Genomic DNA, 27974 nt, shown 5'->3' with positions numbered 1-27974 from the left:
TAACGAAAAGAAAACAAGGTGTTGGAGAGTTACACAAATGACAAAGAAAAAACTGAAATAAACTACAAAATGATTAAATAATTAAGTTAGTAAAAAATTACTATTTCATAATTACATATAATAGTTTAATTATTTAGTGTGTTAATTAATATACTACTCTTATCATATTAATTCATAATCTAAATTAATGATTTTTTCTTAAAATGATAGTGTTTAAAATCTTCAAAATTAATATATTAAGAATAAATTATACTATAAAATTAAATCATATGAATAAAACTATTATGTCTATACGATTTATATAAATTTGTTCTCTCTCTTAATTAAATAACATTAATTTATGGTCATTTCAAAATAAACTACTACTACACGCTGTGTGTTAATTCAATTTCCAATGTGGAGCGACTAAATACTAGCATTAATTAATGTTGCTTTAGTTCAAAATTTGAAATAAATTGATCCCCTCTCATCCGGTGAAAATGAAATGGAGTGAAATTAAGTAAAGGATATATTGGTAATTTTCATTTATCCACTAATTATAACTAATATTTTATCTTATAACTAGTCATTCAATTTATTAATTTGAACTTGTGTGGGTGGCCATAATGTGGCCATTTAGCATCACTCTTTCAATTAATAGAGATATTTGAAGAATTTTTCTAAATTATATTAGTTCGTGAATAATTTTATCATATGCACGATAGCACTGGATACGTCGTTTCAGTGGTACAAATTTTATTTTAATGTGAAAATTGAGCTTTCAATTTTAAATCCGACCTAATTGAATTTGTTTTCTAAATTTAACCTGGGTCAACAGTTGTAGTAAGTAAGATTTGGAAAAGAACTTATCAGATATACTATTATAGAAAATATTTGATCTGAGCAAAAAATTATTAATATAGAAAACAAAAGTATCGAATTGTAAATTTGGTTGGTGGAAGTATAACATTTTTATTATAAGAAGTCTAGTTCAAGTCTATAAGAATATGATGGCATAACTAGTTTTGGCTCAGTCAACTTTACTTATTGAAAAACGGAAACCATTATATTCGACTGAAATTGCGATTCATAATTAACTGAAACCAATTTGAATATGTAGGCAAAGTACGGCAGTTGCCGATAATAAGCTTGACCCAGCTTCTTTGAAAACGAAGCGGCCCTTTTCCTAGGAAGCATTGTTCAAGAACTTCACCACTATTTAATTAAAATATCAATAAAAATAATCACACGAATTAATTGACCTATTTATTTGTGCTCCTGGCACTATCACCAATTCAGAGACCACAAACAACCCAACATAAATTCCATGTATAAAAGCTATCAAAAGAATTCTGTATTTTCTTGTGTCAAAAGAAGACTAAACCACTGTTCAACTCCTTCGACCGGGACAATGTTTTGTTCCAATTCTTTTCCAGCAAGTTCTAAACCAACACAGATTCCATGACAAATCAAGAGTTATAACTTACAGGTGCAGATAAATATAATATCAACCCCTCAAAGAGTATTTCTTCCCACTAAAGGCTTGGAACTTCGGATCATCACTCTTCGGAGGCTCCGCCTTAGCATCTTTTGAAGCATCCTGTAATGCAGAAGCATATGATTCAGACGCATGCAGGCATACAAAAGGTTCATTTGATAGGATTCAGAAAAGGAAAGTTGAGTGAAACCTTTGGGGCATCTTTTGTGCGGTTAGCATTTGACCCAAATACGAGCTTCCCTTGAGTTGGGGCTTTGGCAGTATGTGAGCTGGAACTAGAGGCGGTACCTGTTCCTCCAGCCGAAGCATTGGCACGCCTGTCTTGGGGCACAGATGACGACACTGGTGGAGATCCCGTTTTTAAAACTTTCCCATCCAAGCGTCTTCCAACGCCAGTAAATGGATTGAATTTTGGTTCAGACTCCTCGGGAGGTTCCTGACCTGTATGCACACCATTCCAATAAGTAGGTGTTTGATGGTAAAAAAAAGAGGTACAAAAATTACCCCGTGGATTTCTCACTAAAGAAACACAACTATGAGATGCCACAGTAGAGAACTAAGTCAATGTTATCTACCAAACATCATAATCATGTTCACTCAAAGAACTTAACTACTGGATCCAACCCAACCACAAACAGAACATAGGTCTCTATGAAAATAATTCACAGAGATTTTACCTTCTGCTGGTGCTTTGCCTGTCGAAACGGGGGCAGAAGGTCTTTCTGGTTCCTTGTAATCAAGAGGAGGAGCAAAGTCCACTTCACAATCAGTCTCGATAATGCTTATCGCATGAGATGGCTTTGCCTCAATGATATCAATGTAATACTTTTTATTATTATAAGCCACCATGATACTATCCCCAGTGCTCAAGCACGAAAAGTTCCTCAGTGTTGTCTCCAAGCTGTATAAAATAGAATTAAACTGTACTCAGCATTCAGAATAATGCTCTTCAAATAATAATTAGGTAGCAAATCTCTACTGGAAGCACTCATGCTCTGAAATCTGCCGAATGAACTTACTTCTTTGAAGTATGAGCTTTCTAAGAATGTTCATGATAAATGTCTCAGATATACTTGCACAAGCCAAGTAGGCATTTAAGGATGAGAAAGCTAAACAGTAATCTACACTTACATAGCTTTTGGATTGGAAATATCCAAGAAATCCTTTGTGTGTGGTTGCAATTTTACGTATGTACCCTTTGGAAGAGTTACATTTTTCACTCGCACAAAGTCTCCCTCTTGTAGCAATAGATTCTCCATCATCTAATGCGACACAATAAGTAACAGTGTCAATCTGAAGCTGAAATCACATACCACTAACAAGCATCAAGTAGCACCTACCCAGTAAGGCATATAGATCATGCCTTCTTCAGCAATGAACTCCAGAACCCCACAGTGTGAAACGCGCTCAGTAGCAGCATTCCGGAGCTCAAATAACATAGGGTAATCAATGTGAAGGGAGGCTGTAGCAAAAATTAGCAAAGATTAGATCAAAGTCAATCAATGGAATACGAAAAGAATAATGAACTAGGGCATGTAGCTAAAGTTCCTTACCAAGACGGTCAAGAGCTGATGGCGGCATTATAACTGTAAAAGAATAGAGTTAGGAACAAACAAATAAATAAAAAGAAAAACATCTGCTGTGAACATTTTCATAAATTGCCAGCATATCTAAAAGATAGGTAAGCTGATCATACCTTTATCACCATTTTCTATCTGTGCCTGCAGGTATTGAAAAGAAGCAATAAATTAGATCAACTTGATTAAAACAAAATGTTCAGGAGCCATATAAAATATACTGCTAAGTGCTAACTGAAACACACACAGACTTTTCATTCACAAAAGGTACTTTTAAGACATGCACACCCACCATGCAATAATCACAATGGGATGGTAATCAGATTAATTAATAAAACGAGATGCGAAAGAAAATAGTCAAACCTTGTCTATGAAAGACGCAGGGTAACACCGGTATGTTTGTTCAAATGATGTTCCATGGTATCCATACCCGTCAAAAAACTGAAACACAAAACTCAGAACAATAAATATCAAACGCATAAAGACTAGAGTGATACTTCTATAGAAAACTCCCAATACAAGATTGATGAACACCAATGAGTAGATACTGTGCTAAATGAATTAACTACTATGTCTTTTTTATGCTCTCGAATGCGATTGGTAGTGTATATCTAAAACTTTCATAGGCAGCACAGCTAATCCATCACCCAACTCACAGCCAAGAATTTAATCATCTATTCATGTTGACATATCAACCTAACTCCACCAAATTTTATTGCATATGACAATAAAATATGCCAACGTGTGACAAGCATAAGGTATTATCCCTATACTTTTATGCCAGCTAGGTATGACTCTGACAGGATCATCCGTGTTAAATTCCTCCAAGAAAAATCTATGAGCACTAAGATCAGATCCATGAGCTAAAAGAAAAGCAAGCAAAGAATAGCATCTACTAATACATTCGACAACTCAAACACCTTATTACAGCAGATACGAGAAGTCAATATATATAGGAACAAACCAGCAGTAGGAAGGTGCACGAATAAATGTTTCACTTTTTTCTACTAAAAAAAAAATCAAGATTATAGTTCCCTGGTCCCAATGTATTCAAGTTATTGCAATCGATTCAGGATTTCCAAGTTGAAAGCCATTAACTCTAAATTAGTCATGATCCCATTGTGCAATATTAAGTTAATATTTTCATTATAATAAACAGCTCAAACTGAGAGATCACAACATAGTATGACACAAGCACTTTGTGTGAGGCACGAATCATTGTCTCACAACAAACAGGGCAGGAAAAGTCAATGTTTTCCTATAAATCCACTATACTTCAGAGCTCAAATCGAATCATCAAACTGCGAAAAAGGCATGAGATAGAATAGAACAAGCACTTCGTATGAGGTGCGAACCATTATCTCACAGGAACCAGAGGAAACCAATGATTTTCCTTAAATTTGGCAAAGAAGATCACAGTCCAACCACAACTTAAATTTTCACCGAAAACACAAACACAGAACTATTATGATCAAAATTTACATGAAAAATAAAGGAAATTCGCATCCAAAACAAAAAATTACCATATTTATGATGATCTAGGTTAAATTAAGCACGCGCTTAAACGTCTGGATTCGCCTGTGACAGAAGAAAAAAAGGGGGAAACGATCAATCAGAATCGGCAATAGAAAATCAATCAGAAATTCAATGGATAGCAGAATTACAAACAGCAAATTCTTGGTGTGTTAGGATCTGCAACAGAATAAAATTGAAATTGAATGGATTGACGCACTTTTGAGGCACAAAAACGAAGATTCGCAGTGTGTAGTTGGAAGAAATTGAAGGCACGTAAAGTGAAGAGGAATTGAACGGAGGAGAGGGGAGAAGGAAGGCTAAGATGCTTCTGGTATCATTCTGCTTCTTGTGCACGCTACTTTTATAGGTTGGATTCGTGCGCATCTGTTCAGGCCCAATTAAATTTATAAAGCCCAATTCGCCCCATTTTTTCTGAATAAATAGTTCATAAATACTACTCCTACTCCGGACTCATTGAGTATAAACCTTAAACCGTTAAAATATTAAATATAGTAGTAGTAATATTTAATAGTGGAGAAATATCATGTAATTATTTGAGTATAAACCATAAACCACTAAAATAATAAATATAGTAGTAATATTAATCAGTACGAAAACATATTTCTTTACAAAAGTTGGATGACTTATTGATTATTTTTAAAATATATTCATGTAGGTTTAGTTTCGTAAATTGATAAACAGAATATCATTGGTTAAATTGATAGTCTTTAATTCTAAAAATAGCCAAAAAAGTCTACCAAATTTGAATTTATTTGCAATCATCATTTGATTTGGTAACCAGCAAAATTACACGTGGATATTACCACTAATAAATTAAAGTAGTAAACAATGTGGAACGACGTCGTTCTATTAGAATTTAAGAATTACTATTAATTTACAAATACATATAAATCTTTGTATAATGGCAATGTTTACAATTTTATTAGGTAAATATTGTCCAATATGTACTACTAGTAAAATGACTTCGTGATTCTCATGAAACTTCTATTGAAACCTAATCAGTTAAACTAAATTGTAAACTTAGGTGGCGTTCGGTTGTCATAACTAATTATCAGTAGACTATTATCTAGGATTAAGTTGTAGAATTATTTTAGTTGGAGGGGAGGCTATGACTAATTATCATCGACTATCGATCAGGATTAAGTTGGGAGATCAATCTTATGAATTGATCATATTTAATCATGAGATTTAGTTTCTTGCATGAACTATTCCAAATATTTATGGAGTTGGATGTACGGAGTATGAATTATGATCCTTTCACTATGGGAATTTTCTAGAAATATCACCACTCTTCACGTGGATTGCATTAACATCTTAAATTAAGAATGTTGAAACATATATTTATACTACAGTACCTTTAATTTAAAAGTTGATCAGCTAAAAAACAATGTCATTAGAATTTTAATGTGTAATTAGTAAGATAAAAGAGTCGTAAAAAGAAAAATTAATTGAAAGATTGTTAATGAAGGAAAGAAAAGTTTTCTTATTTGGGTCAATGTCACGCGATGTTGACATTTAGGTCAACATCATGTAGTTTTATAAGAGTAATTGGCCAAAATGTTTTACTATATTCCTCCCGTTCTACAAAATAAATATTATTTTAATTTTTAATATATAAAAATAATGTACTTTAATTTTGGTAATTTATTTTCATATAATGAGGTGAGTCCTATTCCACTACTCGAATAAGCTTTTTCTTTTATCTCTCTTAATTTATCGATTATGATTTAAAACATGTGTAATCTCAAATGCTCTCTATTTTTATACTCACTACATAAGAATATCATACATCTTTTTTCTCTAATAAAGTGGCCAAAACCATCATCCACTAACAATATTTCAAATACTTTTTATTTTTATCTCGTTTTACTTTAGCAATTGTATATTAAAATCTATGTCCACCCAAGAGTGCATACTCTTGTTGGACTTGAGGGAGTATTATAGTTGATCTTTGGATAATGGCTTTTATTTGCCACAACAAGTCCGAACTCGTTCGGTCGTCGAATTTAATTATTTCAAAATTATTTAGTGGAGAATTTAAACAATAATATACTCCACTTACTTAAAAGAGTAAACGAAATTAAAAAAGAGCCTCGATCAATATCCCAAAAAGTCCATTAATACTTGAATAAGAGCATCCGCAATGGTGCTTAGGCCAGCTATAGGCCAGCCATTCTCTCCCCGCCACGTCGCCAACACTAAAAAATCTACCAGGCTAGCCTTAGGCTAACCATAGGCTAGCCGCAATAAAAATAATTCAAAATATACTACATTTACTGTAATTAAAATTACGATTAAAATACCTAAATTAAATTTACGAGAAAAAGAAAGGGAAAATTAAATTAATTTTATTTAAATAAAAAAAGTACATTAACTAGAAATCAAAAAAATAACATAATAAAAAAATCCGGGCTTACACACGAGCCACCTTGAATTTGTTGTTGTCTAGTAGATGTTGCTCTTGTACGAAAATTAGAGATGAGAAAATCGCGTTTATATAGTTTTTCAAAAATTAAAAAAAGAATAAAATTTTTTTTTAAAAAAAAGAATTAAAAAAATTAAAAAAAAAATTTAAAAAAAAAAAAATCGGCGGCCGATCGGCCGCCACAATGGCACCCGATCGCCACATGTACGCGATCGCCGATTCGTACGCGACTCAATGGTTCGGCTAGCCGATCGGCTGTTACATCGGCTAGCTTGGCCTTAGTCGCCCATTGCGGATGCTCTAATGGAATCATGAATTCGAATTTCACCTTCCAATATCCAATTCAAATCTAAACTCTCTTGATCAATCCTATTAAACAAAATCTAGTTCACAAGAATGGCTATTTGGGATCGAATTAGAACGATGCCCAAAATCAAATGTTAGCACGCACCGTTTATATTTTTTATTTTTGAATCTCTTTTCTGATTGAGGTCATATTAGAAAACAAATAAAATGACTATTATAGAAACTTGGTATATGGATTAAAAGTTGGTAATCAAATTTTTCATTGCCATTGATGCACATGGGTAATAGTCTGGACAAGATAGAAGCAGCCCGGGGTTTTTTGGTATCCACAAAGAAGTGGAGATTGCTAACTGTGGTACGTTTTGCTTGTCACATGGAATAGTATTTTACGTGTTTGTTTTTGTTTGAAAACGGTTGAGTGGTTGTGGTGGTGTGCCGGTGGCTTTTTCTTGCGCCCGTCTTTGCTGATCCGATGCTTCATTGCAATTAGTTTTAACTCGTAATCTGTGGTTTTCATTTCCAGGTTTTGCGTAGAGGACTTGGTTGTTGCTTCTCTTGTGTCTTTTTGTATTGCTTGTTGTGTTTGTTCTTTTGAGAGACTTCTTCCCAAAAAAGGTTTAGTCTGAGCATTTTTGTTTTCATAAAAAAAGTCTAACTTCTGAATAAAAGAACCTGCAGTCATAGTTTCATGTCTTCTAACATGGGGATAGGAAAAAATAAACAGAGAAGATCAATTTATATACTTCTTCTCCATAAAAGATAAGTACTGTGTGGATAAAATACAGATTATATACACATCAAGAAAACACATCAAAATTGGATGAAATTTTGACTTCACCAAGTTGTCAACACATTTATGTATGGCACATAATGTATAATACAACTCATCCAAGTATCTACATTCTAATGGGGCCATATTATTGCAAAAAGCACAATGCTTATCTTCAAGCTTACCACCACATCTACAGCTTCATCCAACTCCCAACAGCCACAGATGGCCAGTCACATATATCAATAACTCATAACAAGTGGCCACGGCATGCCGGTTTAATTAGGACAAGCTTAGCCCAACAAGTTGGATATCAGTTCTTACAAGAATAGATCCTAATTCGACTAGACAGAATATATTGTGACTAAGGTGGATACAGTTTCAATACATCATCATCAAAAGAATTCCATGTCCAAAGTCTTATCATAGTTTCAGGCTCAGTAACCAAGACTATTGGATAACCATAAGAAATGCTTATACTCAACAATAAAACTAGAGTCCCTTATCAAGAATACAGCACACATCAGTTCTGGTGAGAAAAGATATGACAGACATAAGAATCTGAGAATACTACACAAACAACAAATATGCAACTCCTAAACTTGTGACCTCTCAAAGCCTGAGATAAAGCATATTTCAAAAGCTAGCTAGCCTCTATAACAGCATGCATTAGCAAGTTGCAGCCATCAATTTTGACACCTCACAAAGGGAGAATATAACAGGAAACCGAATAACCACCACCACTACAGACAATAAGATTATTAAAAATCTAAACATATGAATGCTGTATTTCATAAGCTCTCCATTCATAGAAAATAGTCGTATCTTGTTTTTTGGAACATCACTTTAATTGAAATACTACTACTAGTAATGTGAGCCTCTTTCTCCACTTAAAATAAACTTAGAATATAGAACATAGAGCCAATCAAGACAAAGTCAGCATACCCCACATAGGAACACAAGTGTATGCAAGCAAATAAGGGCCACTAATTCTGTACTAGCAGTCTAGTAATAAAAATTGCAAGGACCAGCAAAAGCATATAAATACCTTTGGCAAAGCGGCCACCAATTTTTGTCTTTAACTGACCGCTTAATTTGAAATCTTCAAACTTCCATTCAAGTCCAAGAACCCAATCAAGAATAGAAATGAAAGATATCAACATCAAACAATATTCTTGAAACATAGTCGATTAAGATAGCAATGAAAATCAACAATTACATAGAACAAGCTGGGAATTTTGAGCTCCCTACTACCCAACACAGCATGCTAAAGACTCAAATTTCCTGCTTCATACATCCTCGTTCATCATCACCAATTCAAAAAAGAGAAATGAACACCTTAGTAATAAAGAGGAACCAACCTGATCCCAACTAAGAAGTTAATAACACCACCCCAACCACAAACTAGAACAAACAGGGAGATGTAAACTGACATTTATTTAACTAAAAACATGCAACTCAAGCAATGCAATAAGACCACTGCTCGTCCTCAGCACCAACAGCATCGCCAGACGATGCAAAGCTCTCATCACTGCAATAGTAGTACCCGCCATTGCCAGCCCCGGCAGCAGTCAGGCTGCAAGAGGCGGCGCTGGCCAAGTAAAGGCATGTTATTGAAAGAGCAAGCTAGGCCATTAGCCAGCGCCAAGCTGCTGCTGCCACCATCATCGGCAAACTCCTCAATCCGATGCTTCAGAGTCTGGAACATAAGCTCGGGCTCATACTGCATCACTCGTAGCACATCTCCACAAGTCGGGCCTGGCACAGCACGCGTCACAGCAAAGCCGTGGGGGCTGTTGCTCTGCGACACGCGTACAACACTTGGGCCACCAAACAGGTTGTGAACACCACCCAGCGCCTCTTCATAAGCACCACCCAAGAACATCCCTAGATAATAAGCCGCCCGATCACCATTCCCACTGCCGTTCGCATCCAATTTGTGCAGAGGCAAGCTTGATTCTCCACCAATGAACTTGTCAATCTTCCCATCACTGTCGCAGGTCAGGTCGGACAGAATCCCTCTAACTACAGGCTTCTCATCCAGCCTGTGGATAGGAATCAGAGGGAACAACTGGCCAAAGCCCCAAAAATCAGGAATTGAGGTAAAAACAGACAGATTCATATGGTATGTCCGAACAGGGTCATCAGAAAGACCAATAGCTTTCGACACCAATTCACAAAAGCCATCAACCTCAGCAAGCTGTTCCATATTCAAAGACCCTTCTTTGAACTGCTCAACACACCTCTGTTTCAGCTGCTCTGCATAAAGCAAACAATTCTCATATTCACCACGAACACCAGCTGCACACAAATTTCGGTAATCAGCACGAGCATCATCAGACAACTGCTCCTCAAAATACTCAATCCCAAGAGGAGACTGGAACTGCGGAGAATCGTGAGAGCTTGCAGAAACAGCTTCAAACACCAAAATTGAGTGGTGGGAGACAATTGCACGGCCGCTTTCACTGCAAATAATCGGATGCTTGATGCCCTTGCGGTCACACACCAACCTCACCGCCCCAACAACGGCAGAAGCATACTCTTCAAGGGTGTAGCTGACAGAAACATCAGAATTGGGAGACTTTGAGCCGTCATAATCGATTCCAAGCCCTCCGCCAATATCAATCACTCTCATACAGGCACCAAGGCGAACCAATTCGCTATAGATCTGCGCAGCTTCACCAACACCATCAGCTAGCAATGCCGTGGACGGGATTTGGGATCCAATATGGAAATGCAGCAGCTGCATACAATCAAGCATTTCGTTCTGCTCCAGTTTCTTAACAACACGGAGAATCTGCGTTGTTGTTAGACCAAATTTCCCTTTCTCACCAGATGTAGAACCAAAATGACCAGAATGCTTAGTCCTCAGCTTAGCCCGGAGCCCAATCACAGGCCGAACACCGAGTTTCTTGCTCACATCGATCACAATATCAAGCTCTTCCTCTTGCTCAAGCACAATAACAGTATTCAGATGCAGCTTCCTCGCAAGCAATGCCAGAGCTATGTACTCGACATCCTTAAATCCGTTGCACACCAACAGCGCCTCAGGGCTTCCGTTACAGAGGGAGCTCATGGCCAGAAGAAGCTCCGGCTTGGAGCCAGCTTCGAGCCCGAAGCGGAAACCGGAGCCAAACTTGACAATATCCTCGACAACAAACTTATCCTGATTGCATTTCACAGGGTAGACGCCCTGGTAATGAGCCTCGTAGCCTTGAGACTGGATCGCGAAATCAAAAGCAGATTGGAGAGATTCAAGGCGATCCTTGAGTATGTCGGGGAAGCGGACAATGAGGGGCAGCTGAAGCCCGAGCCCTCCCGAACTCTTCAGATCGGAGGCCTTCTTAACGACCTTGAAAAGATCGATTTCCTGGTGGGACAGGGTGCTGGCGCCATGGGGACGGACAGAAACGTCGCCATTAGAATTGACCGTGAAGTAGGGCGCGCCCCATCCGTCCACACGGTAGAGCAGCGCCGAGTGGTCGGGCGTCCAGGGTGCCGTGGCGGCGGAGGGGGCAGTCGGTGGAGGCGGAATCTGGGGGAGAGTGCTATCCCAGCTGGCGAATGCGTAGGGAAGAGAGGAAACGGAGGCGTCAACACAGCAAGCGAGGGCAGGCATCTCTAGAAATTTGATTGGGAAATGGAAAAAGGTAAAAAAAGAATCAAAAAATATTTTGAATCGAATTTGATTAGGTTACGGTGGGGAAAATATCGGAAATGAATGAGGTCGTAACAGATAGGGGCTTTAAAACCCGCCGAGGCCGGAGCCCCGGCTACCCCCTCAAAAGAAGCAAAAAGGGATCTGAATCACAAAACGGTGACCGAAGGCACGGTTACACGGCACCGGAATCCCCACGCCTACCCCTCAGAAGAAGCGGAAATTGGGAAAATCAAGCTCGGAAACGAATTCACCGAACCGGAAAACCAAACAAATCTAATTCTCGAAAGCGGATCCCACCATGCAGAATTGGAGGAATTGGATGGAGAGAGGGGTGAGAAAAGGAAGGCGAGAGAGAGAGGGAGAATTGACGGAAACCTAACGGCTGCGGATGAGAGAGAGAAAGGGGGGCTAGGGTTTGAGTGATTGTGTAGATAGAACGTGAATGCTGCGGATGAAGAGTGAGCGAGAATTGCATGAGGGCCGATGCATAATTTTATAGTGAAATTTGCAGAGGATGGGAGGCGGGGCCCACTACTTGACCTAATTTCTTTTTTCTTTTTCTTTTTTGCTCGCCGCTTTTCGACGTCATACATTACATTCTAATTTTTAAAGAATAATCTCCTAACTTTCAATAAATTTATTTTGTTTTTAACTATATTTATATTTGCATTATTCCTTCATCCTAAATTAATCTGGATATAATAAATTCCTAACTTTCTTATCTTTTTTATTTTATTTTTTCTCATATTTTATTATATTTATTAATCTATAAACCTAAAAGAAACTCTCTATTTAAAAGCGAAAAGAATATTATTTTTATAATTTTTTTATTCTGTTTATATAAATAATTAATATTTTAATCCTAACTTCATTTAAGATAAATTTTAATTTTAACAATTTAATTTCAAAGCTTGCTAAATGCTAACCAAAACGATGCTATTCTTGATTGATATTATATGTTATTGTGATTGAGTGTTAACTGTTAAGTAAATCATCATGTTATGCCAGAGAAAAAAAAAATTATTTGATTGCAAAATTAGAGCAGATCAATAATTTTTGAATAATTTAAAGGTAGATTTTAAAGATGTAACGTAAATAAACTTAAAGATAGATTAGTATCATTTTAAGTAATGCAAAAAGGAATTTTTTGAGATATGTATCATACTTTTTATAATAAGCAAATGAGTGAATGGAATATGAAATTATTTAAAATGATTAAGATAATTAATTAATATGTGAATATATAATTATCCACGGTAGAGTAATTGGTTAGTTTCGGAGTAAAATTTTTTGGTTGGGAAATTATAGTAGTAGTATAAATTTTGTGTGGGGGCGATTCTTTTATGGAGGCTAAAACAGCTTCGAGATGCCGCGTGGCGGCAATTTTGTGGGACCTACCTACTCTGGTGCAAGTTCAAAGAGAAAGAAGAATGGCTCTCTCTTACGCAGCTTCCTACCTAACTAGCTATAATTTAAATTAAAATTCAAAATGGAGATTTTTGGGGTATTTAGGACTTTAATTATATTAGTGGAATATTGATTTTGGTTTAAGAAATTTTGTATGCGTTCAAATTTAATAACAGTAAAAAATCTCAGGATCTGCGTTCAAATATGGTTTGAAAAAAATCCTCTAATTTTATGATAATAATTGTACTACTAATGCATTAATTTCATACATGCGCTGCAATGATTTCATTTCTCACAATAATTTTTATATCAACCGAATCCCTGATTGAGATCAAAGAATCTTAATTAAAGCGAGATTGAAGAACCATCGTGTAGATTTGCATGTTTATGGTAGATTGATTGCATCTCCTTTATGAATAAATGCAATTATTAGATTTATATGCCATAGGCAATGGAATTTTTATGTTGTTGATGCAGTTAAATTAAGGACAGATGTACTATAGTAATTACTAGTATAAGATTCAGTGTATTACACTCTTACATTTGGCTGTTGTTTTTTTTTAATTACGTTAACGTTTTTTTTTTCACTTTTTACATTTGAGGTTGATATATAATTATGATTTAAAAATTAAATTTTATTAAAATAATGGGCAGTGATAAAATGCAAACTTATATATTGTACAAACTTAAAACTCCTCAACACAGCTTCAACACAGTTTCAATACAATATCAACACAATGGAAATTTTCAAGATTTTTAATGTCAACACAGTATCAACACAACATCAATCATTCACTATCGTTGAAATTATGTTGATATTTTCTTTTGATCTGTTGACATTTTCCAATTGTCCATATTATAATTTTGAGTATACAATATTTAAAATTTTAGATTTGATCACGTTCTAAAATAATTGTCTATAATTGAATTCAGAATCTCATGAATATCGATAGCCAAAAATGCACGATATTTACAATTTTGAGTAAAAGCGGTTAAGAATGGCTATTACTATTATAATTGTATATTAGGATTAAGAATGCTATAATAATTTAAACCGTAGTGCTTATCTATAATGATGATGTTATTTTAGGATAGAGTTTTATTTTAAAAATTGAATTGGGTTTTTCTTTTAATTGTATTTTTGGCTATATGTATATTCGGAGCAAACACACTGTTAAAAATAGTCGTTTATGATAACGAATATTTTCGTTTTTTTGGGTATGTTTCAATAAAATTAAAACGACCCTTAGTTTGGTTCTATTTTAGTGATACAATATCAAGACTAATTTATTTTTAATATATAATTTTGGATATTTTTTAACACTATTCTTTTAGAAATCATTGGCTTATATTTTGATTAAATTATGATAGTAGAGTACTAATTAACACAATACATTATGAAATTATTATATTCAAATAAATTTTTGTTCTTTCATCTTATAGTTTAATTGCAATTTATTATTTTTTCTTTTATCGTATTCTTCCATAGCTTATTTTCCTTTTTTTGTTGAACTTTCATTTTTCAATAAGATATAAAAACTAAACATTTTTTTGCTGAGATTGGATTTATATAGTTAAAATATATTTTTAATGATTAAATAATTTTCTATTGTATTAGCTTTTTTAAAAATTAATTTTCGGGTTATTTTTCCTTAGCTTGTTTCCTTCTTCATTAAATCTCTAAAAACATTATTGTGTGTTTTTTTAATTTACTTTTTGGGGATGAGTATTTTATAGTACTATTAAGAAAATATTAATTATTGCTTCTTCCTTAATTAATATAGAGAGTGATTAAGTAAGTTAAAAATATATTCAATTAAAACTGATAGATTCTATTATTTTTTAAAAAAATATATGAAATGACAAAATTATCCTAATTACGTACAATTTATCACTATACTTTTGAACAAAAAAAAAAACGAAATGACATGTTTGTTTCGCCCAATTCCAAGTTATGCACTAATCTCTATAGATATTATACTAATTAAACTAAAAAAATTAGAAATTGAATCGGAAAAAATTAAACATAAGTTTAGTAAGGATTTCATGAAAACAAAATTTCGCGTGAAGTGGGAATTTTTTGTTTATCGTTGTTGTGTTTTAGCGTGACATGGCTTCAATAGATAAGACATAAAATCGTGGGTGGTGGTCTATTTATCCTACCCTAAATTAATTGTTCTAATTGATTATAATGTACTCCATATTTTATCCTCCAAAAATATCGTATACTATTTTATAATTGTGATATTAAAATTTATATCAAATTTACCGTCTATATTTGTTTTCAATGCAACCCATAAAAATTAAAAATAAAGAAATAAAATTAGTCGCTTGATTAGCATATAATTACTATGTCAAATCGGTGATAAATTGATAATGTACAATATACGTGTCCCCATTTCCTCAATTACGAGATATTCAACAATTCATCAACACCTAAGTCCTAACTCTGGACTTCTCGAAACTAGAAAATAGATGATATTTAATCCCAAATATCTTATCTTAAATTAAAATACGAGAAAAAGAAAAAAGGTAATTCTCCCTCACACATCTTTATTTGGGTAAAGTCGAATATTTCCATTTGTGAGTAAGTAAAGATGTAAAGATTTAACAGTAACGTGGCAAATACCTTTCGTGAGTGACCTAACAATTGCATTTAATAACATTTTCCAATTATAAATTAGGATAAAAATCAAGACCTAAGTGTCAAGATTAAATGGTAAAATACGGATTACAGTGTAATTACATTACACAAGCTTACAAAAAGGAAAGGGGGAAAGGGAAAATTTTTTATGATTTGGAGAGGGGTGAGATCAAGAATTTGAAGGTGGCTCCTTAAATTACTGACAGCTGTATGTTATTATCTCAATTACCAGTTAATTTAAATTGGAAAATTTCATTTATTACTATTTTTTTATATTGGGAAATTGCATTAATGATTTTATCAACACATGTCACACATATCTCTTAAACTTTATTGAGCAATTAATTTAGAGGTATCTTAAAAAATGAATGTAGGGATGGGGAGTTGGAGTGGATCCAAAAGAGCTCTACAAAAAAAAAGGTGTTGGGATGAGAGAGATGGTTGGACCTTCCTCAGCTAACCTTATCCCAGAAGAATCTCTCACAAAATTTTCATTTTCAAACTGAAACAAGGAAATAAGGTCCCTTTTATTATAAACGCGGACATAACACGTATAGTAGTAAATCAAAATTGAAAGGTCAAATTCTGATAAAATTGTCTTTTCCAAAATCAACCATGGCATAGTGTACTTACTTTTATGTAAAACATAAATACTCAATCACTAAAAAATACTTTTAACACTAAAAGACATGAACTTTAATGGAAAATTTATTGAGTAGGACATAAAATTGATGAAAAAGTAATTTGACTATTGCAAATGGAGAATGAGAGAGATACGAAAAAAGAAGAAGTCCGTAATTGATATTTATGGACGATAAAAAAATGTAACTCTAATACATTACTATTGATTATAGATTATTGGACTAAAATATAGTATTAATATCACTTAAACCTTAAATTGGAGTATACATTTTTTTTAAATGTCTTGAATTTTAAACTTTTTTATTGAAACTCAAAACCAACCTCAGTATAAAATGTGTTATGCGTCCACTTTTAGCATTTTAAACATATTTTAATGGAGACCAAAGGGAGTAAACATTTACAAACGCAGTCCTGAATTAGGATTTAATTAACATTTAAAATTTAAGATATTTTTGATAAAGCGAATCGAATTTAAGATTAAACATGATAGCTATCTAAAATACATGTATACTGTATACTTCTTCCTCTATACAAATATAGCCATCAGATAATATTAGTAGTATTTTCTTTTTGTGTTTGAGACGCGAAAGTGGAATCTGGAAATGGGGGGGTTTTCAACTATATAAGATTCCTTGTTTTCTTTTCATTCAAATCCATATAGAAGTACTAGTGAACTATTGATGTAGTACCTCCACCCCCAGAAAGTTTATCCCACTTCTTATTTTTACTCATTTAACAATAATAATATTCCTAATAAATAATCAAAGTTGGAAGAGAGTAAATAAAGAGAAAAAATAACGTAATAAGTAGCATCATTTCTTATTTTCTTTTATTTTACTTCTCCGCAACCATTTTTTAAAGTATTACTATTATTTTTGCCAAAACAAGTGCACAAATGTAAGTGTGACAAATTTATAGGACATAGGGAGTACTTATATTTTTATTTTTGATTATTTGAACATTTCTAAACCTATATAGCACTAAACTCAAATTTATTTCCAATCAAATAATAGTTTTACTATAATCACCTATATCAAATTAAAAAAAATATCTATATTCACTCACATTTTATACTTTTTCAATTACATCTACATTTTTTATTTATAATTACATATTAACTCAAAACACTTTATCAATAATATATACTTATAAAATTAAAAAGTATAATAAAGTTTTCATTAATATATTTTTCTTATTAAAAATATTATGTACTAGTGATTTAAGTACAACTATTTATATCAAACTCAAAAATTAAAAAAAATTTTCTATTCAATCACTATTTATACTTTTTCAATTATATCTGTATAGTAAGTTAGGCATTAATCTCACTACACTTTATCAATAATATATACTTATAAAATTAAAAAATATAATAAGATTTACTTATTAATATATTTATATATTAATTATAGTATTTATTGAATAAAAATTACACAGACTGAAAATTAAAATACATAAACATACAATAACAATATTCAAACTTAATAGTATAAAATACACTTAAATATACCATAATTACATAAACATGGAGTATTATTTAGTTGTCGTGATTTTACTATATGTCTTCTGTTTTTATTTATATATATGGCTTGTGTTTTTTAATTTTTTTGATTTTATATTACATACTCCACCTTTTAAATTATTAATCTTAGTTTTACTATGATTTTGTTAAATTATATTAGTATATCAAGTACATGAGATAATTTGAATTAAATTCAGTATTTTATTTCAGTAGTTAACTATATTTGATTAACTTCTGAATAAAAATTAAAGAAAATAATTAAGAAAAGTCTTTGATGTGATTAAAACATCGGTTTACATATATTAAATGACGTCATTTTATACCTAAAAGAATAGGAATATTGAAAGCACGAACGACTAAAGATGGCGCTATAATAATTTCATTACACTATTAAATTACAAATTCGAATTAACTAACATTATCTCCAACAATTAAACTACCCGTTTGTAGCGTTACGAATGATGTAACGCTGTCAAATACACCGTTAAAAATAATCCGTATATGTATGTGGATTGTGGGCACATATAGCGCCAATATAAAAATAAAATAAAAAACGTGATATTGTTGAAAATAAATTGTTATTATAAACTATATTATAAGATCCATTCACGTCCACAAGGTGGCATACGTTATACCTTGCGTATGAGGCTGCGACATATCGAGACGAAAATGCCCTCCAACTAAAATCCCACAATGGTCCTGCACTAATTTTAGGCCCATTTTTTTTTGGTGGAAGTGGAAGTGGAATAGAAAATATTTACGGTTGCTTACAAGATGATATATGTGCACAAGTTAAAAGTTAGTAAAAGTTAGGACAAAACGTTACTAGATTTATATATCATAAAAGTTAGTAAAACTTATTTTCATATGGTCTAATTTGTACTACAAATTTGGATATTGAATTCAAAGTTATAGTACTACTATTATGAATTTATGATCTAACATGAATAGTATATGGAGTATCATTAAATAAACCATCATTTAATAGGTTTAATAATGTCGGTTGAAAATAAAATTCAACGTGGATTTAGTATCTTCAAGTTTGGAAGGTTATCTAGCATGGAAGAGAGTTGCAAACGTTTAAAGCGGAATAAGAATAGATATATTCTCTTGCAAGATGATATGTGCACAAGTTAAAAGTTAAGGACAAAACGTTACTAGATTTTTGTTTTCTATTTTTTTAGTCTTTTTCTTTTGTGAAAAAGAATATACTACTAGTTTTAAAGGGATTATGTGTCGGTGGATGCCCTTGAATATCAACCGGTATTGAATCGATTACTAAGATGTTGTGATGTGTTGGAGGTTTTATTTTTTGTGATGCTCTTTTCTCGCTCGCGGCTTGGAGTGTTGTTGTGTGGGTTCAAGGCGTAACACTCTTGGTGTTGGTAGCTTTCGCCTTTTTATTTTGTTGTTGTTCTTGTTTCGATCTTTCTTAGTTTATCTTTTTTGTTGGACGTTTGATGTATCCTCCGTTGGGGTCGTCATTATTGTGCTTGAGCATTTCTGTTTATTGAAAAAATGAAACCATACTCTATAACTTGACAAACACAATTGATGTAGTCTAATTGAAATGATAATTTTGAGTCAAGCCCCATGACGAGTAAAATGTATTTTCATATTATTTTGATATGTCTGATTTGTACAAGTTTGGATATTGAATTGAAATTTATACTAGATTGACTATTTTTCACAATATATTAATATTATAATACAACATGAACATTATATCTCATTAAAAAAACCATCATTTAAGAGGTTTAATAATGTCGGTTGAAAATATAATTCAATGTGAATTTAGTATGTTCAAGTTTGGAAGGTTATCTATTATGGAAGAGAGTTGCATCATCTTCTAAACGTTTAAATTGGAAGAAGGGGACAATTATGAAATAGACATGTTCAAAATTTCAAGGCTAAATTTTTTTTTCAGCATCCAACAATTTATATACTTGAATTTTCCGCTCGAACGGGGAAAAATCAGATCACATTTTTTGAGTTTTTAAAAAATCTAGGATATGTCCATTTTTGTAAAAATAGATTATTTACTGCAATATTGTAAAACTTAAATTTTGGCATGATTGATTTTTTTCTCTTTCAGTTAGTGTACTTCTAGAAATTACCTTTATTCACGACTATTATTATCACAATCAACTGTGCATGGTTTAAAAAGTTCAAGAATTTAATATGGGAGTTTTAATCAAGAAATGATTGTTTGGTATTGTGGATGTGCAACTAATTAAATCGACCGCAAATTTTACTAAACTTTTATTTTTTAAAAATAGTACTCCAAGATACCAATAAATTCAATGAAATGATTTGATTGATCAACTTAATTGGAAATCTTTCCTAATTCATCTACCAGATAATGGATTCCATCCCACCACGTTAATTATCCCGAAAATGTCATAATCTCAATATCTAATAGGAAGTTTAAACAAAAGAGTCCAAAATCATGTGCGAAGTTAACCATATTTCGGTGCACAAAGTCACCTACCCGCAACAAAATTTAAAGCCTTGATTTAATTTGATTTAGGAGTTCAGATTTAAATTTAAATACTTTATTGTTTGGGGTATGTGACATGCACATTGTTGATACAATTACGTGTTTCTTGATACTAGTATGACTATGGGCCATATGTGTTCTTACGTTGAGGAGTGGCAATTTCCTAGAATTTTACCCTTGGTGAGTGTCTAATTCTCCATGAAAAGATAATTTTATTCTTTAATTTAATCAATTAACCTCTTTTCTTTTTATCTATTTAGTCAAATGACCTTTAAAGGATATGCCAAAGGCAGATAACTGGTATGGTCGTCAGCTGCAATTTTCATGCTATAAGGCGTTGGGTTGTCTCAACGAGCGCATCGCTCATGTTTAGTTAATTGACATCGTTGAATTTGAAATTCGAAACGGATATTGGTCGGTGAGGATGGTGACTTCAAGGAAAGAATTGAGGAAATTGGATGCTAGTGAAATTATTGTTGGAAATATATAGGATATATGTTGGAGGAATAATTTATTGGAGGAAATATTTGAGAGGAGGATGGGGTGGAATATGTAGGAAAATGGTTTAGGAGAGATATTGTTTTGATGTAAAAGGAAAGAACACTCAATTTCTCAAACTTTCAACTTCACAACTTCTCAACTTATACAAATTGCTACAATCCTCCCCTCATTTATAGTGACATTCACTTCATATTCTAATTCTCTATAATATTTTATATCTGCATTTTTTCTCCATAAAAATTTACATATTTTCCTAACATTCTAGGAAATTCTACTAAAATATCTAAATATTTTAATACATCCTAATTTAGAGAACTGCAAAATATCTATAATCTAGAGAATTTTCAAAATATCTAGATATTTTAATACCTATTAATATCTAGATAATTTACTACAAAATCAAGTTTAATTATTTATTCCAACACCCCCTAAACTTGATTTGTCATTCCGGTGCTGCAACTTCCCGATTCGATAAAGTCTTCAGATTTCTGAGGGGCTTTGTGAAAATATCTACAACTTGATCTTTAGCATTTCACATACTCAACTTGGATCTCCCGATTTGCAACGCTAGCCTCTCCGATGTAGTGGTACAGGGTGTCGATGTGCTTCGTTTCTGGTTTCAGTGGAACACTAGATTTTTGGATAAAGAATCGCCGACTCTGTTATCCACACAAATAGTTGTCAGCTCCTTTTGTGGCCACTCCGAGCTCCGATAATAAACTTCCTCGAGCCATACCGCATGACAACATCGAAGGTGGTTGCCACATATTCGTCGCATGTTGATACGTGACAATGGGGCTGCTTAGACATCCAAGTGAAGTGCCGTGTCTCCCATGTAAAACACATATCCACTTGTACTCTTTCGCCATCGTTCTCCAGCCCAATCACTATCACTCGTAGCCAACAAGTCTATAAACAAGTAATAAATTAATAATAGCCATAGTCGATCGTACCTTCAGATATCGGAGTATTTCTCCTCTTTGCTGCCTTGAAGCGGTAGTGGTTGACTCTCCATGAATAATTTTTTGCGAGTCCCGTAGCGCATAATATATCCTCACAGGTAAGTTAAGTACCGTAGGCTTCCGGGAACCAAGCTCTTGTATAGCGTCTGATCCACCTTTCTTCTTTATCGCTCTTTGATAGCTTGATCCCGCATTCCACCGGTGTATTGATTGGTTTGCAGCCCTCCATTTTGAACTTCTTCAGGATCTCCTTTGCGTAGTGTTCTTCGTGTGTGATGAATATTCCATCTTTCTCGGGCTGCTTTACCTCCACTGAGGTAGTATGCCATCGCCCGATGTCTCGTCATCTCAAATTCTTTGGGCTTCATGGCCTTTCGAATTCCCGACATTTTTGGATTGTTTCGTAAAAATGAGATCATCCACATACAAGCACACTATTAAGATATCATTTCCTTTACTTTTCACATAGAACGCATGCTCACGCTGGCATTTGGCGAAGCCGTTATCTTCAAGATATTTGTCGATCATGGTATTCCACGCTCCTAAGTAAGCTCGCTTTTAGCCCGCATAAGGCTTTCTTCAACCTCAACACTTTGTCTTCGCCTTTCACCACATAACCACGTCGTTTGATGTAAACTTTTTATCAAGAAATCCATTCAAGAAAGCCGACTTTACATCCATTTGATAAATCTTCCATCTATTCTCGGGTCGCAAGAGATAGTATTAGTCTAATAGTTTCCAAGCGAGCGACAGAGCAAATACCGTCATAATCGATTCCATCTCTTTCGCTATATCCTTGCGACGTAGTCTAAATTTCTTTATATCTTTCAACTTCACAAGGAATTCTTCTTGATTTTATACACCACTGACGAACGGACTTCGGTGTCCCTTTTGGTAAGGACAATCTTCGCCTTCACGTGTCATTCTTCTCGATGGCTTTGATCTCTTCATCCATGCGACTCGCCAATTTTCACTTGTAGCTTTCAAAGCTAATCAAGTTCACACCGCAGTCAAAGTGCAAGGTGGAGATCTTCTAACCTTCCTCAGGCGCCGTCATACACTCCATCCAAACTTCGTGGTGCGTTCGGGTGGCTCTTTCATTCAAGAAAGATGGTGGCTAGTCTCTCGACAACCTATGTGTGGGAGATGTAGCGGAGTTGTTTGTTCTGGTGCTCCCTCCCAGGCCTCACCGCTCTTTTGTTCTCCAAACGGTGGTAATGGCGCGAAGTCATTGTCTGGCCAAATCCCATAATTCTTCTTCATCGAACTCCACATCTTGGCTAATCATGGCTTTCTCGCGAAGTTGATCATATAACTTATAGCTCCTTACAGGCCAGAGTCGTACCGACAAGATGAATGGCTTCGTTTTTATCATCGAGTTTACTCTCGCTTTATCCGGCAATACGTGCATAAGCTTTGCTCCCGAACACTCTCAAGTGGGCGATCTCTCGGTTTTCTCCCGCTTCCAAGCTTCTTGAGGAGCCGTCTCGTACACTTTTTGTTGGAGACCTGTTAGACAGGTATACGGCGCACGCGACCGTTTCACACCCATACTTTTGGCAAATTCTTCGTTTTCAAAGATACGCCGAGTCATCTCACGATAGTCCTCTCGTTTCTTTCGCTCGGCAACTCCATTCTCGCTTGGGATCTTTGGAACCGTCAATAGCCGCGAATTCCGTTTTGCAAAATCCTTGAAACTCCCTAGATGTGAATTCTCCACTCCCCGGGCCGGTTCCTACTGTTTGATTTGTGTGACCGCTTTCTCGACGGCAGCCTTGGAACTTGAATGCGTCAAATGCTTCGTCAGCTTTCCAAGAAGTATACCCACGTTTTTCTGAAAAATCATCACGAAAAGCAAAATAGTTATTTTTACCGAGTGAGGTTGGCTTGATTGGTCCACACACGTCTCGCATGGATTAACTCCAATGGCTTCTGGCAGGTTTCCGAACTTGACTCTTTGAAACGCCGAATTGCTTCCCAAATCAAGATCTCACAGTTGATCGGTGCTCGATGGTAATCTCGTATCTATTTCTTTATTTGATAGCAATTTCTGCTACCAAATTGCATGCTTCAAATCGAAGTTAGATGCCATAGCTGGCATTTATCTTTATAAATACGCCAAGGCACTTCTTACCACATCATTTTGAACATTTAATAGAAACATCCCGTTTGGACATTGACACTTTGGCAATTAAATCATTTTTGCCATTCTTTATTGAAAGGCTATAATCTTTCATGTGAATGTGTTATAACCTTTCTCTAAGAGTCTGCCCAAGACTCAATATATTGTTTCTCATATCAAGTACGTAATATAATGCTTCAAATAAAATCATTTAGCTCCATTTTTTAAACGACTAATTCGCTTTCTCAATCCTGAATTTGTGATTCATCACCAAAGTGAGACGTTGCCACTTAATGTATCTATCAAGTCTACCAACATGCTCCGTTCGCACATATGATTGCTCGCTCCTTTGTCGAGGTGTACACATATCATCTTTTCTTCCAAACATCTCCCTTTATAAGCGAAGAACACATCCATTTTCTTCATTCTATTCTCCACATAATTGGCCTTCTCTTCAACTTTTGATTTTGTGTCTCGCACTGAAAGATAATCCATATCTATGACAATTATAACACTCTATACAAGATTTATCGCATCACCGTGGATTGCTCCTTCCTCCTCCCATATTTGTAGAACTCCTTTCTTTCTTCATTGTTGAAAAAATATCTTCGTCCACGTCCACGTCTCCACGTCCACGAGCATATCCTCGACCACTTCCACCACGGCCTCGATCTTGTCTTTGTCCACGTACCTCTTCCTTGTGGGCCACCACCATTGCTCGAGCTTTCTTCGTTCTCCTTTCAGGCTTACTTGCAACTTCAAAAGTTGCTCCACAATTTCTTGTTTCTTCTTGTTTCTCCTCATATGCTTGTAGCGAACCCAATAAGTGATCGATGGTCATTTCCTCCAAATCTTTGTTTCTTTCATTGTAACTACTATGTGCTCAAAATTGGGAAGTTTAGAGCCCCAATATTTTCTCCATGATTCTAACATCCTCCAATTTTTCACCATTTTTTTCATTTGATTTGACACCGCCAAGACTTCAAAAATAATCCGAAATCATCTCGACTCTTTCATATGTAAAGATTCAAATTCCCTCTTAAAGCTTCTGAGTAAGGCATCTTCTTTACTCGCTTCCGCACCAACACACGAGATTTGAAGCTTCTTCCACGCTCTTTCAAAAGGTTTGCACTCGAGATCTTCTAAAATCGCCGTCCCTAGAGCTTGGTAGATTTAGACAGAGCCTTCTTTGCCTCTTCTCGCATCTCGAATCGATCCGATTGTTGTTGGGATAGATCTGCTCGTCTTGTGGCTCCTCGTAGCCATTCTCCACGATCTCCCAAACGCTTCGTGAGCTCCAAATAACGCCATCTTGATACTCCAATTTAAACTCAAGCCTATTGAGCATGGGGACTTGGAACGACGGCAAGTTAGCCATACTACGTAGGAACTTATGGCTCTGTACTAATTTTTGTTGGAAATATAGATATATGTTTGGAGGGAATAATTTGGCTGGAGTAAAATATGAGAGGAGTGACGGGTGGAATATGTAGGAAATGGTTTAGGAGATGTTTTGATGTGGGGAAGGAAAAGAACACTGAATTTCTCAAACTTTCTCAACTTCACAACTTCTCAACTTATACGAAATGTTACAACTCTCCCCCTATTTACGGAGCCCACTCTCATATTCCTGTAATTCTCTATAATATTTTATATCTAGATTTTTTCTCCATAAAAATCTAGATATTTTCCTAACATTCTAGGAAATTCTACTAAAAATATCTAAATATTTTAATACATCCTAATTCCTGTAATTTACAAAATATCTATAATCTGTAGAATTCTCTTTAAAATATCTAGATATCTTTTAATACCTATTAATATCTAGATAATTCTACTACAAAATCAAGTTTAATTATTTATTCCAATAATTTTGTAGTTAAATTGTCTTAGGGCTTGTGTTACTTTTTCAGCAAGCCTATTTTTCATGTTTTGATATGCTATATAAATTATAATTATATAAACCACCAAATAAGTGGATTGTTATGGCCCTCAAATTTATTACCCCTCCTAGTTATTGAGATTTTGCTAAAAGTATTTTTATAATTTTAATACGGGATTCAACTTAATTTATACAAAATATTTTTTTTATTAACTAATATGGTAAATCCCAGCTCATACCAAATTTTATGTATATAAAAATTTGTTGTTATTATATACACCATTTATTCGACAATAAAAACCAAATTTTATGTTTAAAAATTTGTTTTACTTATAGTATTTACCATTATTCAACTGTAAGAAAACGAGTTCAATGATTCAAACCCATCAGGCCTACTTGGGATTTTAATCATTGACATGACCTCCAATATTTAGATGAGATCTAGATCATAGAATTGAAATTTATTAAAAACGGTACTGTGAATATTCGAATATTGATGGTACTTGGGAAGGTGATGTAGTTAGTTTAAGACACGTTTTCTTTTCAAATATATACTGGTTATAAATATGGTAGACCCTGGTCGTTGGGACGTGAAATCTCGTGTATGAAATTCATTTATTGAAGGGCGCCAAAGCATGTATCCTCTGTTATAGGCAATTAATATAGTGGGAAAAGTTAATATAAAATTGGTAAAGTAAGATAAAGGAAAAATATACTCCTCCGTCCCATATTTATAATCACTTTTAAATTGTGAATTGGGTTTTAAAGGGAATTTTAAGTGTGTAATTATAATAGAGGTGGAGTGTGTAATAAATGGTGAGATAAGATGAGATGATGAGTGTGTAATAAGAAGGGATAAGAGTTGTGTGATAAATTAAGTAGTTTTGAAGGGGTCCTTGTTGATTTTGATTTTTTATTTTTGTTTTGGTTTATTTTTAGTTGATAATGGCATGGGTGTAATTTTAGTGAATAATGGGGTAAAATTTTATGTCCAAATATGAAAAATTCTATATGTGACTATAAATATGAGACAAACTTTTGGCCCGAAAGTGATTAAACCTGAGACAGGGAGTAGTTAAATTAGTGTTAGTAGGTGGATAAAGATTCATATTGCTAGTAGGTTTAATGGGGGTATCGGTTAAATAAATTGACATATAGAGGTAATAAATTGAGATTACTTTCCAAAAATGGAATGCACATATTTTAATAGGACGTGACCAAAATGAAAAGTGCACATATTTTTATGGGAGGAGGGGGTATATCTTAAACATTTGATACTGTCTATCGGTATAAGTTTCTTTCGGTTGAAATTATTCATCATTAATTGAACATCCATCTATAATAAAGCTATGAGATTATTTTAGTGAGATGATAGGTGACTATGACTTATTATTATTATATAATTATCATTTAGAATTAAGTTATAAAATTAAATCGTATTAACCAAATATAGTACTCCTACTACATATTCAATTGTTAAATACTATCATTTTTTGACAAAGATTAAAGACTATATATTATACAAGTACTAGTAGTATATTATACAGATTCATAGTAAGTACTTGATGAAAGCCCACTTTTTTCATTAGTAGTAAGAGGAATAATTTAAATCAGAAGCATGCATGTTATTCACATTTATTTATTGAGCTGTCTATCCTTCGCCCACACCATCTACGTATTAATTTTAATTTTTTTTTGCAATTTATCATTAAAAGTTTAAAACACTAGTTTCATTATGTGCTTAAAAACCTGGCATAATTACATTTAACCAAATACATATTCAACTAATTGATATAATGACGTGTCTAACCAAGGATATAGATAACTTCACAAAAATTTCAACATTTTAATTCAAGAAAGAACCACAGCATTCATACCAAATTACATAAATTCGATGCAAAATCAATAGTATTAATAACATCACTTTTTTAACTCCGAATTAAACATGTCCATTTTCGCTGAATATTTACTGGCATAACCAGGATCCCTCTCTTAATATGAACAAATGGATGTATTTAATTTGCACTACAAAAAAAAACGT

General features: G+C 33.9%; 2 protein-coding genes across 2 annotated transcripts; both read right to left on the bottom strand.

The window, feature by feature from the left end:
- Positions 1–1311: 1311 nt before the first annotated feature.
- On the bottom strand, positions 1312–4928 carry LOC125190819 (ubiquitin fusion degradation protein 1 homolog). Its single transcript, XM_048088221.1, has 10 exons — positions 4787–4928; positions 4578–4632; positions 3418–3495; positions 3174–3198; positions 3031–3063; positions 2818–2939; positions 2609–2739; positions 2155–2378; positions 1668–1918; positions 1312–1579 (listed from the first exon to the last, which is right to left on the bottom strand). The coding sequence occupies exons 2-10, from the start codon at positions 4578–4580 to the stop codon at positions 1487–1489; spliced, it is 960 nt and encodes a 319-aa protein (XP_047944178.1). The 5' UTR covers positions 4581–4632; positions 4787–4928; the 3' UTR covers positions 1312–1486.
- A 4334-nt stretch (positions 4929–9262) lies between these two features.
- LOC125190816 (arginine decarboxylase-like) lies at positions 9263–12212 on the bottom strand. The gene is given in 2 exon segments (XM_048088218.1): positions 9263–9692; positions 9694–12212. Coding segments are annotated over 2 exon segments (2160 nt in total). The 5' UTR covers positions 11710–12212; the 3' UTR covers positions 9263–9548.
- Between the last annotated feature and the right edge of the window lie 15762 nt (positions 12213–27974).

The sequence above is a fragment of the Salvia hispanica genome, chromosome 5 (genome assembly GCF_023119035.1).
Source record: "Salvia hispanica cultivar TCC Black 2014 chromosome 5, UniMelb_Shisp_WGS_1.0, whole genome shotgun sequence".
NCBI lineage: Eukaryota > Viridiplantae > Streptophyta > Magnoliopsida > Lamiales > Lamiaceae > Salvia > Salvia hispanica.
The sequence above is the reverse complement of the archived record's forward strand: the minus strand, read 5'-3'. Positions and strand labels throughout refer to the sequence as shown.